The sequence below is a fragment of the Temnothorax nylanderi genome, unplaced genomic scaffold, assembly GCF_030848795.1.
Source record: "Temnothorax nylanderi isolate EJ_2023f unplaced genomic scaffold, tnyl_v1.0 TNYL_tig0269_pilon, whole genome shotgun sequence".
Classification (NCBI taxonomy): Eukaryota; Metazoa; Arthropoda; class Insecta; order Hymenoptera; family Formicidae; genus Temnothorax; species Temnothorax nylanderi.
The window spans coordinates 47,553-60,683 of NW_027249331.1; the positions used below are offsets into that span (position 1 = coordinate 47,553).

Below are 13,131 nucleotides of genomic sequence, written 5' to 3' on the forward strand. Positions count from 1 at the left end.
CTGTCCTCGAAAAAGAAAAGAAATACACGATGTCGAATCCGTGTTGTACCTAATGACACATGTGATGTAACGTCAGGGGAGAACCCCTTTTCCGCGACATGATGGATGGTTGAGAAGAACAAATCTGGACCAAAGAACATTCATGCAGCGTGATTAGCACGTCTTCATTTGGTAACACTTTCGTGATTGTTTACACGTAACATGAGTAACATCTGTTTCTGCATTTTGAAGGTTCTCTCGTCGTGGTTATTTTCAGTCTACATCACCTTCGCTTTAGATAGAACGAACTCTTTCATTTCAATTTTTCTTTTACGTTACTTATTTCAAAAATACATTTTACTATTACAACGTTTGAAGGCAAAGTTCGACATGCGCTCGATTGTACGAATACACATTTTCAAGTGGCACTTCTCTCTGGGCCGATAAATATATAGGAAAAAATGGAAAAAAAACTAATACGTATTCGAGGGGTCTCTACTTCGGTTTGTTATTCGAGCTGTTCGTGAAAATCGTTTTGCAAATTGTTAAAGTATCCGACGGAATATTTGTGAGCGCACGCTCGTCCGGATTAGCGAAATGGCTATCGATCGGACAAATCCGTCGATTCGTACAGAAAATTGCGATATACAAATAGGATAATTATCGACGCGAGTGCATCGAGTAATGGGTTTGGCTTGCATCGGCTTGCATTGGCGGTGTGTATAAATGCCCCATATTTCGGCCCTAATATATATTTCAAAATGAAATGTATAGAATATAGAAACACGGATTCCCGCCAATTACTTTACTATATAAACTATTAGAAACATAGTAAGAAAAGATATGTAAATAAGTTCTTAACGAAAGGATCCTCCTTTTTGAACTTTATTTAGCATATCTGCTACGATAAGAGAAATAGTTACTGACAGTTTGTGACCCAATTAGTCCAATAGCTTTCGAACAGCGAATTATCTCGTAAAGTGGAGATAAAAATTAAGAAACTTTGTGTTGTTTCCGAGTTAATTAAGTACTAATTACCGCGAGCAAACATCGTGAGGCAAATAAGATTTTGCGCGTACCCGTTTCGAGAAGTTTATTGGATACCGTATAATTCTGTCTTCATAAAAGCGAGAGAAAAAATTATTACATTGATAACTTGCCCTCGTAAAATGATCGATACAGGCGTTGCTGTTGCATCTCGTGCAACCGTAAGAAGATACGTTATCACGAAGAACCGCACTGCGCCATAAACTGCACCCCTCGAATACGTATTAGTTTTTTTCATTTTTTTCTGTATATGCCATAAACCTTCATAAAGACATACGCACGCGTGCGACTGTTATTAATGTTTTTACGCGACAAAAAAAATATATCGATACGTAACGGTTATATTCGAATGATCGAGATAAGGATTTGCCGAAGACGAAATATTACGAAAAGGAATGTTATAATAGACAACTTACGAATATATCGTGCGATTCACATGCATAAGTGATATATCCTTGCAGAAATTTCGAAATTTTAATGAAATAAAAAAATGTTATTGTATAAAAATTTTATGTAGAATAATTTGAATATGAAACATAGGATATATTGCGCACGGTAGTTTAATGTGTTTGTAAAGAGTTACAGTTTTATTTCTATATTAACTGGTGCTCGAGTAATAAGTCAAAATTTCTTAGTACGAGGGCAAATAAAGTAAAAACATTGACTTACACACAGTGAGCAAAGTTAATCTATTCTAATTTTTTATTTGATGTAATTTTTATAAATTTTTTGAAAAGTAAAACCTAACAATAAGACATAACTAGCAGTCACTATTTCGAGAATACACGTAACGTTGGCGTAACATTTGAAAATAGGTCAGTCTAGAAGATCCTTACACAACAGAGACGCTAATTACCCGAGAGCATCCGATCCTCCAAAAGCGACAATTATCCGAAACAAGCTGGCGGAGATGTGATTCGCCAGAACTGAATTCCAAAGGCGAAACAGTCGATGCAATCAGCAAACCTCTAGAACGTGATGTCTGTGTCCATTAGTGTCGGTGGGCAGCATCTTTCGTCGAATACTGCATCTCCGGTGTGGTTCAAAGGACCTTTGAGGACTATTGTTGAGTTTCGCTCTTGCGGACTGTGAGTATAGTGACAACAAGTTAACCGAGCCTATCGCGTGGATACTCGGACACGTGATAAGGACATTAACGCCGAGAATACGTTAACGGACGTCGCAGTCCCGTGAACTTTCCCTTTGCGAGTAGATCGAGGAAAGTTTCCTCGTTTGCCTCGCGAGGAATTACATTCAGCGCGTGTCTATAATGTTTAATTGCTGTTGGCCCCAGTTGTTGGAGAATGCAACTAGTAATTTCTTTGATATCAGCAGCATGATATTTTGATACATGAATGATTTGTACAGAAAAATCGCAACGATAAGGCTTGGCCTTTTCGCAGAAATATATTTTGGTAAGAAAAAAAGTTAAATCTTCTAAAAAGTCTCTCTCTTTCTCTCTCTTTGTGTGTGTGTGTGTGTGTGTGTGTGTGTGTGTGTGTGTGTGTGTGTGTGTGTATTTTGCAAGCTACTTATTATAAAATGTTTATTGCTAAAGCAGCTTATTCGTAATACTTATGCATATTTTGTTGCATATGCTCGTATACAAGGATGAGCAAAATAATAGTATAAAATGAGAAAACTTCTCATACATAGATCAATCACGAAGTCGCGTTCTTAATATAATTACACTCTCCTAAGTGGATGTGATACTGTCCCAGAATGATCGTCAAATGGTTTACGCAATAAGCCGATTAGTATAAAGCCAAGTACCATCTTTCAATTTATCTTCGCTCAAGCTAAACGAAAAATGCGCTGAACTCTCAGTTTACAGGATTAAAGTTACGGCGGGTGTACATACTATGCGTACAATTTCTTTACACAATTTATTTTTAACGTTACAGAATGTTCACGTGATTTATATCTAAGCTTAAGAAAACAATTAAGACACAGTAATTTACTGAAGCACTTTTTGCAAGAGAGTTTCATAACAAGTGTAAAATTACAAGAAACTGTGAAATTATACTGTCAATTTAATTTTAGTAACTTTATAATTATAATTATCTCCTGCCATTTTTGGTAGGACTATGAATCCTGGTGGCAGATTATTATTATTTTTTTTCAAGGTCTCTCATTGAATATTTAGTTTTACTTTTTTTAATATGTAAATTTATTATATATTTTTCAATTTGTTGAATAATCAATTTAGTGTCGCAAATTTAGCATTACAAATTCTGCCCTTGCGACGATAGTAAAGCGCAGTATACGACAAGTTAATGATGACAATGTAACCGCAAGTGGCTGCGATATTTTATTGTTGGCAACTTTATTGAAATTTTTACGATTTTTAGTCGATCCCTGGTTCCCTGGCTCAGTGAAAGAACCTCGCGATACTTCATCCTAAAGGATCAAATTGTTCGCCGTAATAAGGATCGGTTTACGAGCATCCTTAATTCATGATAAACCGTTCGGAGTTTTATTTAGCTGTGTTTCTTTCACCTCGCTTCACCTTACATCTTTTCTTAAGTTTCAAAGTTTAGCAACTTTGGTTTATTTTTCGAACAAAGACGATTATTTCAGAAATTACACATACATATAAAACAATTATTTTTATCATTGCTCTATGCATTATTAAAAATGTAAACCGCAAGAATATAATAATTTTCCGTACATTAATATTCAGTACTAATGACAATAAGATAACTGAAAATTATAAAATTACACGAGTGTCTCTTTTAGAATATAATTATAATAGCTTGACAGTTTCCAAGAGTTAATTTGATTTTACGCGATAGTACATAAAACGTTTCCTGCAAACGTGACTCCCTTGCTGCAATTCGTTAATTAACCACGTTGTAGAATCGCGCGTGATTCTTTCAGACACATCGCTTTATGTAGCTTAACGAGAGCTTCTTTTAGTAACTAAAACGTTATTTTTCATTCTGTATGAGGTGCAACACGCAGATTATCTGAAAGCGTAAGCCCTTCACTGGGCCTTTAACGTTATATCGGGGTCGTCGTATGTATTGCGCGAGCGCGGGCGCGGGCGCGGCGGCGAGAAAAGCAATTACGGTAGATTTTGTGGGACGTGGCGTGTGCCTGGCCGATGAAATGATATTACTCTCCCGAATGTGAAAATAACGAGCCGGATGAATTATTAATGCGCTGACATGCGAGGTGTGCCACGCGGATTCCAACAGAGACTACATTTGAAAGAGATTACGATACGCAATCCGTTCACTTTGTTCGAATCATCGGCTTTCGCCAGCCTATTTCATGGCTTAATTTGATCTACCTATATTATATATCCTAAACATATCGTCTATACCTTAAATCGCACATCTCTCGATAATTATATCTCTTCGCGCTTTTATTTATTAAAAGGTTGCTGAAGAATGCGTAGGCATTGAAATATTATTTTGTAATATTTTAAGAGGATATATTCGAAATGCTTTTCTATATATGGCAATTTTTTAACAATAAATATTTACAAGTAGAATATGAACAACTATACGAAACAAACAGTGTGATTAAGTCTGTTATTTTATGTCAGCAATTTAAGGCACTTTTATAATAATTTGGTAGAAATATTTTATTGCGCAATTAAGCAATTTTATTTATATATTTTATTACGTACTGGGCAATTTTATTTATATACTTTATTAATATCCAGTTTATCAGCTTTAGTTATAATAGATCTATTTGCATCCACCATGATAGTGTTGCCCTTTAAAAAACGATTAGATTCTTCGGTGACGACAAAAGGCGACAAAGCGCGGTCTCGATACGTTCGTAATTACGCGGAATCCTGAGTTCTCGACGTAATAAAACTTAAATAGAGCGCGAGAAGGGGGAATCCAGGCGGGAAACTTGATGGATGGGAACGTCCATTCGCGGACGGAGATGCAATAAGACCAAACCCTTTCCACGAGACTTCACAACAAGCGGGGTCGACATCTAGCACGATGTTCTCTTTAGCTTCTTCCGCAGCATTGATTTATTTTCTTATCCCTTATCAAGGCAGTCAGCCAATGCTCTCCGATCACGGTATAAAAGCTAATGAGATTTGTAATGAATACAGTCGTAAGAAAACTAGTTTCCCGATTGCCATCTTGACGCTTGGTTTGTTTACTTGTTTTCACGTTTTTTTCATCATAACTAAAGTCATTGAATAAATCCGTTGAAATTTATTAAAGCTCTCTTTGAAAAATCATGGAATGCCATATTTCTTTGATCTTTTATGTTTGTAACTCTCGTCTGATTAGTTTTACGGAACTGATTTAATAATTTCCTTAGTTATAGATTTCCCAAAGTTTTTTTTTTATGGTGTTTATTTTTCTCTTTTCTTTCATATGCGAAAAAGAAGGGATAAAAAGGATCCGAAGAACGCTTATGTTTCGCGAACACTTATGTTTAAAATCCGACAATAGAAATGAAATTAATACCATGTCAAAACGTGCTCGGGCAAACATCGAAGCAGATCGAGATCCGCTTTAATTAGATTTCCAATTCAGTTCACCAGCTATTTGTGAACAACACACCTCGTTTCGGGCATTCATGCCCACTTTGTGCAACGTTAATAAATAGATGCGTGTACGGTCGCCGGGTATTGTGTCACTTCGTGAACTCCAACCATTTCTGTGACGATATGTATTGATTACAGTGCCAATTTTGCTAATAATTGCACTGTTATTCACGCCGTCATTTTCAGCGCCGATAATCACGAAGTATAACGACGTTATATAATATTAAAGAAATATTTTCAATACTTGATAAAAGGTTTATCAGGAGCTTGTATTAAATTTATCTAGAATTTAGGTGATTTTTTTATAATAAATATATCAAAAACAAAAAAGAAATAGAAGTTACGGAAATATCATCTATTTCGTGATTTTAGACTTAAATTATATATTTCGTTTATGCAGCATGTATATAAATGCAAGAAATACAAAAAGACCTTTTTCTAAATGATCTTTAATTTTTATTAAAAAATTTAATTTATTTACATTGCCTATATTAGCTCTGAATATTCTATATAACATAAAAGAAAAGAAACTAATGTTTATATGTACACGTGAATCTGCTTTATTTATATTCGAATATCTTATTTGAAGATTATTTCAAAGAATTATTGGACTTGATTGTCATGAGAGATTATTATATGTTGTATAATATAATATGTATGTAGATACAATACTGTAATAAGCGATATCTTGACTGAAAAACAGACCAATAATCACGTGGCGATATATGAGAAACACACGCCGGAAATGTACAATGCACTATGAGCCCCGCGTAACATCGATTAATTAATATCATCGCGTAACCTACTTTCGCTAATTGCTGGACCAAACGTAGTATACGTATAAACTCGATCGCTAATTAACACGAATCTACAGCTTATAATTGTCATATGTGCTGCAACAAAGCGGGAAACTTTTTAACATCGAATATCTGTGATTATCTAGTATATTATTATCGAACACTTTCAGAAAATTGATTCTTTGCGGTCTAAAATAACACAGGCCCACAAAAAAAGAAAAGTTGTCTGCGCCATGGACTAGACCATGGTATTCCCATGTATTTTCGCCTGCTGAAACCGAATATGACCTCAGTTTTGCCCCTACACGTCAGGATTTTTTTCTACAGCCAAAAAAAAGGTGTTTCGTAGGGGGCAAAACACCTTGTTTTTGACTGTAGAAAAAAATCCTGACGTGTAGGGGCAAAACTGAGATCATATTCGGTTTCAGCAGGTGAAAATACATGGGAATACCATGGTCTAGTCCATGGTGCAGACAACTTTTCTTTTTTTGTGGGCCTGTGCACAGACTAGACCATGGTGCAGACAAAAGAAAAGTTGTCTGCGCCATGGACTAGACCATGGTATTCCCATGTATTTTCGCCTGCTGAAACCGAATATGACCTCAGTTTTGCCCCTACACGTCAGGATTTTTTTCTACAGCCAAAAAAAAGGTGTTTCGTGGGCAAAACATCTTGTTTTTGACTGTAGAAAAAAATCCTGACGTGTAGGGGCAAAACTGAGGTCATATTCGGTTTCAGCAGGCAAAAATACATGGGAATACCATGGTCTAGTCCATGGCGCAGACAACTTTTCTTTTTTTGTGGGCCTGTGTAATCAATACTCGCAATTCTTAAAATTATTACGACACAAAATACGAAACCATTTTTAGAAACCGCTGAAAGGTTAGAATGTTAGGATCGACCTAATTAGCATACAAAATTGAGATTAAGCATACAAAATTTAATTCTTAATTGTACACATTCAATAAAAAATACAATCTCTTAAATTTTACTAACTTAAAAAGGCAACATTGAGGATGTTTCTTAAATAGAAACTTAGAGAACTTATTTACAAGGGATTAAAAACTTTTACGAGCGCCTTATCAATCTCATTAAATTTGCATTTTATGGTGGATTCACATTTAAGAAAATTAGAAAATATCGTAGCGCTTTTCTTTAATCTAATACGTGAAGAGATTTTGAAGGCTCTTAAATAAGCGAAGTTTGCTAATGGTGGTTTAGACTTAGTGATTAGACTCACGTGTGCCATCATGGATGGATAATGCGGATAGAGCAGAAAGGCTCCGATAAGATGAGCGGCCGAGAAAACAATCCCGGCGATGCAGGCATGCCTGAGTCTGATCGGCAAAAGAGCGTAGGCCATATAGATGAAAAAGCAGACCATTAAGGTGGCGGCAAGGGGTCCCCCGGTTCGAAGGTCCTTTGATTTAGAGGAGAATGATGTGTCGGCGGTATTCTCGCGACCCCCCACCTCGTGCAGCCGCGCTAGATGAATGCTCAGGGTCACCTGTAGGGCCAGCAGGGTGACTAGCACCGCGCCACTAACACCCGCCAGCCATATCTCATTCATGCCCGGTCTGGAGATGGCTGCCACCAAAGCTGGAAAATAATTTGTTGCTCATTACCGAATCGTACGTTTCGAAGTGTTCGGAGAATTTAGAAATACGAAGGCGATACGAAATGGCACGAATGTTTAATATATAGATTTCAGAATGGGCGATATTTTTCAATAACAGATTCCCGTGAATTTGGGAATTTTTTTCTCTTCCGCGTCGGAAATGTCGAGAGAGAGGCTTATTATTTATCGCAGGCTTTTCAAGTTTCTGCATTATACATTCTACATGCAAGTAAGCTTCTTCAGATAGAAAATTACTGTTGCGACATTACTCGGTCAAAGCTCGTTCCGTTAAAAGGGATGATGTGTGTGTGTGTGTGTGTGTGGAAGGAAAGAGCTACACGCGAGTTGTTGCACAAAGCAGATCTTGTTGCGCGTCCTGACGCTTTCGAAAGGAAACAGCACTTATAGACAATATTCTCATGCATTATTGATACTACGGGATCTCGTGAAACATCGCGGCTCACGGAAAACAGAGACTCTCTGTACATAGGGGATAGGATAAGAAAGAATGTACGTCTTTTAGCGCTTGCGACATCTGACTACAGAGCTCTTTCGATGCAATTCCAGTAATGTTCAAACTGCATATTTTATAAAAGCTCGAGATTTCCCTGTAAATAGGTTTTTGACGCAATATATGTTGGACGATTAGATTTCTTTTCCATTTATTCGCAAATATTTCGAGCAACTTGGATTTGATTTTTCGTTCGATAAAAGGAAACGTATCTGGAAGTTTATCGAAAGTTTAGAGAAGTATAACTGTAATTTTAAATATAACTTAAATTTAAATATAATTGTAATTTTAATAAAAATAAGTTTTTACATATACATAAAAAATGTATTTTTGGTTTAATTACGAAAGAATTTCTTAATTATAATTAAAAATGTAGTAAATTTGAAAGTAAATTTTAAATCGATTCAGGAATACGTGGACGGAAAGAGAAGCAGTATTTAAATACTTTTTCAATTCCAGAATAATATTTTAAGTGAATTTCTTAAACAGGTACAAAGTTATCTTCAGATAAATCTTAAAACAGATGTAAACTTAATTTTGACATCTCTCACCGCCGAGAAATGAAAATCGTTGACTGTGAAAAATTAATTCGAAAAGATTGAGTCTTACCGGCATAAATAGCGATGCAGGTTACCAGAGTGATCGCGAGAGAAAGATTTTCAGGTTTCTGTAGCAGCGTGAAGATCGGCTGGTCGTTGGTTAGCATTAACTTCATGATAAGTAGTAGGCCCAATGCGAGCGCCAAACCGACCAGTAGACCGAGCACATGTGTCATGTTGCTTTGATTCATACGTAGGAAGTAGCGCTGGTACAGCATTTCAACCTGAAACATGACCACAGATTTGCTATACATGTCGTGTTAATCAAGAATTCGTCGGTAAACTGATATCGCTGTATCTTGTATGTCACGTAAGTGAATGCGAATGAGTACCTACTAAACTCGCAAATCTGTGATTTTGGAATGATGCATATGAATAAAATATTTCTATAGAGATAGAAGTTTTAAAGATATTATTTATTAAAATAATTTACTACAAATTATTATTGCGATAAATTAATATAGTTGTTAGTTACTGGATTTAAATTATCCACTAAATAAAACACTTACTGCAACGTATCGATACGATTATATTAGGTCATAGTTGTATGTAGATATTCTACAATCTACGAGCAATACGCCTATTCTATTTCGGAATGTCGATAAAAATATATATGTCGCGAAATATCTCGTCAAAGTTAATTGTTACACTGTGCAACGTTACCGTTAAAAAAAAAGGAGGATCGCCGATTAAAATCGGTGATGGAGGGTCTCGCTACAGGTTAGCCAATTTTCACCGGATAAAATTGCATCTAAAATTGAAAGTAAAATCCTATTCATCTAGAAAAATTCGGAACAAAACTTAGGCAAAATACATCTAGTACCAATAATACCCAATAAAAGTGCAATTTGTATAAAAGGACAAGATTGCTTATATATTTTTACTCGAATTATCAAACAATTACGCTTTCGATTATTATCATTATCAACGATATCAAGTTGGCTCGAAGTTCTTTAATTAAAATAAAAGTGGAAGAGAAATTATATAATATTCTTATATTGAAGTTATTTTAGAATATATGAAAAAGTAGTGAAAACTTCTCTGAGATAATATAGATGTAAGTAAAATCGATTCGCGACTGCTTGCAACGCTAATTTTTTCCCATTATTTTAAGAGGTATTATTTTAGAAACTGTTTTCTTTTTTTAAGCATGCAGACTCTGCATTAAAGTGCATTTTTAATAGTGCAGCGGTTGGAGCAATCTGTGACCTGCATTTTGCTTACAATGCATTTTATAACGAGTTTTCATCATATTTTACTCTATTATAAATTCTATATGAAGTATGATTGAGATATATACTTAAACGAATACCTTTGATAACGCGCTTGATATCGCTTTGATAAAGAGAGAAATATCTGTCTGACGAAATTTTATATTATATTTATGATATATATAGTAATATATACATTTTACGATTTTTTTTATGATATGAGATGTGAGCATCACAAGCAGTAGAGACGCATATGTGCAATATTTTCCTAATAACGAGGACGATAATACACGATACTATTTCTTAAATTCCTCGTGTGTAAAATATAATTAACCGTGACACGAGATAGAAAGAAACGATGCTGAGATAATGATATGTATGTTCTATTTATTGATCATTATATTATATAGGAAGAGTAGATATACTATTGGATGAACAGAGTGTCCTAGAAATCGCAGGAAAGATCGGGAAGCGGTTTGAAATTTATATCATCACAACGGTATCTATTTGCAGAGACTTGCGCGCAGACATATTACGTTACTGTTAGCGTTGAATTTTACGTGGCGTACCGTCGTTATTCTGCGCGGTTGGTGCAATTTGTACGTAGCGCGAATCACGAGCTGTTTGCGAAGAATTGTGGACCGTCTGTCGAAAATGGAACTTAATCAAATCCAGATCAAACAATGTGAGGAAGGAAAATCCCGGAACGATTGAATTTTATTTTTATGTGCTTTCGTACTCCGTGTTCCTTAGCATATTTCTGATTTATCTGCCTGCAATGCAGCAATACGTTTGAAAGGTGCATTATATATTCCCTTCAGGCGCTGCTTCGGCAATGTCACTCGTTTACTAAAAAAAATGTTGAAACGATTTTATATATGGCAGTAAAATTTAATTTGTACCTACGTATCGTCATATCGATTTTTATATTTACTGTTTAAATTGTTAGATTCATCGTCGTGTACATTGTGATCGGAATATTATGATTTTAATGCTTCTTTCTTATGCATTGCAACAAATAAATTAAGTCGATTTAATGACTACGGTATAACTTGTATTAGAATTTAGAATATAATTCTATGTGAAGCATACACGGAGAAAAAGGATTTGATACAATAGCAAATCTATTCCGTTAAATAGATAAATGGGCTAACTAACATTTTTGGCAGCGAGAGCTATTAATTTTGCAATAATAGCAAAACCTTTTGTTACAATAGCAAAAAGTTTTGCTGAACTTTCGCTACTTAGTAATAATTGCAAAAAGATTTTGCTACTATAGCTAAATTATAGTTCTCGCAGCAAAAAATGTTAGTTGGCCCTATAATAGCAAATCCTTTTTCTCCGTGTATACATAATAGACACATACATATGTATTAAAATATATATCAAAATTTATGATATATAAAATTATATGTGGAATTCTATCCTAAATTTTTGCGAATTATAAGACTTTTAAAGCAATTTTATTTTAGTACAAATTAATGCAACAAAATTTATTTATCGTCATTCGTTTGTTCACAACAAGCGTGCCACGTGTTTGTCGTGGTGCACGCTCGTATTTACAGCGCAGCAGGTTGTAATCCGTGCGATAAAATACCGCTAACGTTAGGCGAATTTTTCGGATTGCAAGAGCGCAAGAGTAAGGTTTGATTAAATCGAATTCGACAGAGGCGCGAGTCACGTGGGAAAAATCGAGGGGATGCTGATAGATAACAGCCGCTAATCGATAGATAGCCGGTTGCAACGCGATTTTTCTCTCGCTGCTCTCTCTGTAGGATTGGCGAGAGAAGAGATCTTATCGTATCCCGGATGGAATTGCTGTCATCGGGTGCAATCGGAAAGCCTGGTGACCATTGGCTATCAGTAGTCATAGCGATCGACAAAGGCGCGTTATCGTTGCATTGAATCGTTAATATTTTAATCTTTCACTATGCCATGAAGCGCATGCGAACAATGCAACGTTACAAATATAGCCGGAATCGCAACCGCCGCTTTCCGATATGGGTGTAACATATACGGTTTTCAAGCGACGACGTTCGCAAACTGGCTCTTTTGTTACATGTTATTGTATACCGCGAAAGTCTTTGTTGTAATACATAATACAATATTATATGATACGATATTAGTTTAAATTATAACAGATATAAAAACGTTGATCATCCTCAACGTTTTCCGCTATCTCTGTTTGGTCTCGACGATGTTCTTGATATTTCTCATATGTGAGCGTAATGCATAATCCATTGTTCCGTTATAAAGGGACAGAGCTTGCCCCGCGGAAATTTGTGACGTAAATCCCGAGCATAAATCGTGATGCACTTCGTTTAACTCCCGGTATATCCTTGTTTGCCCGTTTATACACGCAAGATATTCTCATGGGTCTGGTTTTACCATGGTTGAAAAATGACGGTTCTGTCGAGAGGGCCAGCGATGACGACGTAACGAAGGGTGTCGTAAAGTTTTGCGGGTTACGTCGAGTTGAAAAAGCAAACCAAATGCGACCAAAGGACACATGTAGAACAAACCTCTATCCTCTTTTCTCGTCGATCCTTTCACCCTCCATGAATCTCGTCATTCCATCGCTTCTCTCTCTCTCTCTCTCTCTCTTTTCTTCCCTTACTCCCTCCGGTCGTATCCGCCGACTCCTGAATAATCGACTTCCGTCTCGATGTAATCTTGCCGCGATTCAAGGAGTTGCATTCGGTTTGCGGCTACGATTGTAAGCTGGGAACGATCGCGACAGAATGACAGATATTGGGCGGATTAAGTCGGTCGGACCCCGGGGGTATGTACCATCGGAATAAATTTTATTTAAGTCGCCTCGCTCACTGCATTTGTCGGTGCTGT

At 36.1% G+C, this 13,131-nt stretch overlaps 2 protein-coding genes across 9 annotated transcripts in view; one reads left to right on the forward strand and one right to left on the reverse strand.

The window, feature by feature from the left end:
• Positions 1–13,131, forward strand: part of LOC139780236 (uncharacterized) — a 96,499-nt gene that overhangs the window by 29,085 nt on the left and 54,283 nt on the right. Inside the window, exon 7 of one of the 4 annotated variants that reach the window (XM_071718778.1) lies at positions 1,842–2,114. The exons of the other annotated variants lie outside the window; for them this stretch is intronic. The gene's annotated coding sequence lies outside the window, so the exon portion shown is untranslated. The remainder of the gene's footprint in view (positions 1–1,841; positions 2,115–13,131) is intronic. 4 annotated transcript variants of the gene reach the window in all.
• LOC139780237 (adenylate cyclase type 5-like) overlaps positions 1–13,131 on the reverse strand; it is a 94,957-nt gene that overhangs the window by 18,740 nt on the left and 63,086 nt on the right. For 3 of the 5 annotated variants that reach the window (XM_071718785.1, XM_071718787.1, XM_071718786.1), the window contains 2 exons: positions 9,087–9,300; positions 7,268–7,947 (listed from right to left, as the gene is read on the reverse strand). In XM_071718785.1, the coding sequence (XP_071574886.1) occupies positions 7,397–7,947; positions 9,087–9,300 (765 nt within the window). In that variant the 3' untranslated portion in view covers positions 7,268–7,396. Of the gene's footprint in view, positions 1–7,267; positions 7,948–9,086; positions 9,301–13,131 lie in introns of those variants that run through there. The other 2 variants (XM_071718788.1, XM_071718789.1) reach the window with 1 other exon arrangement.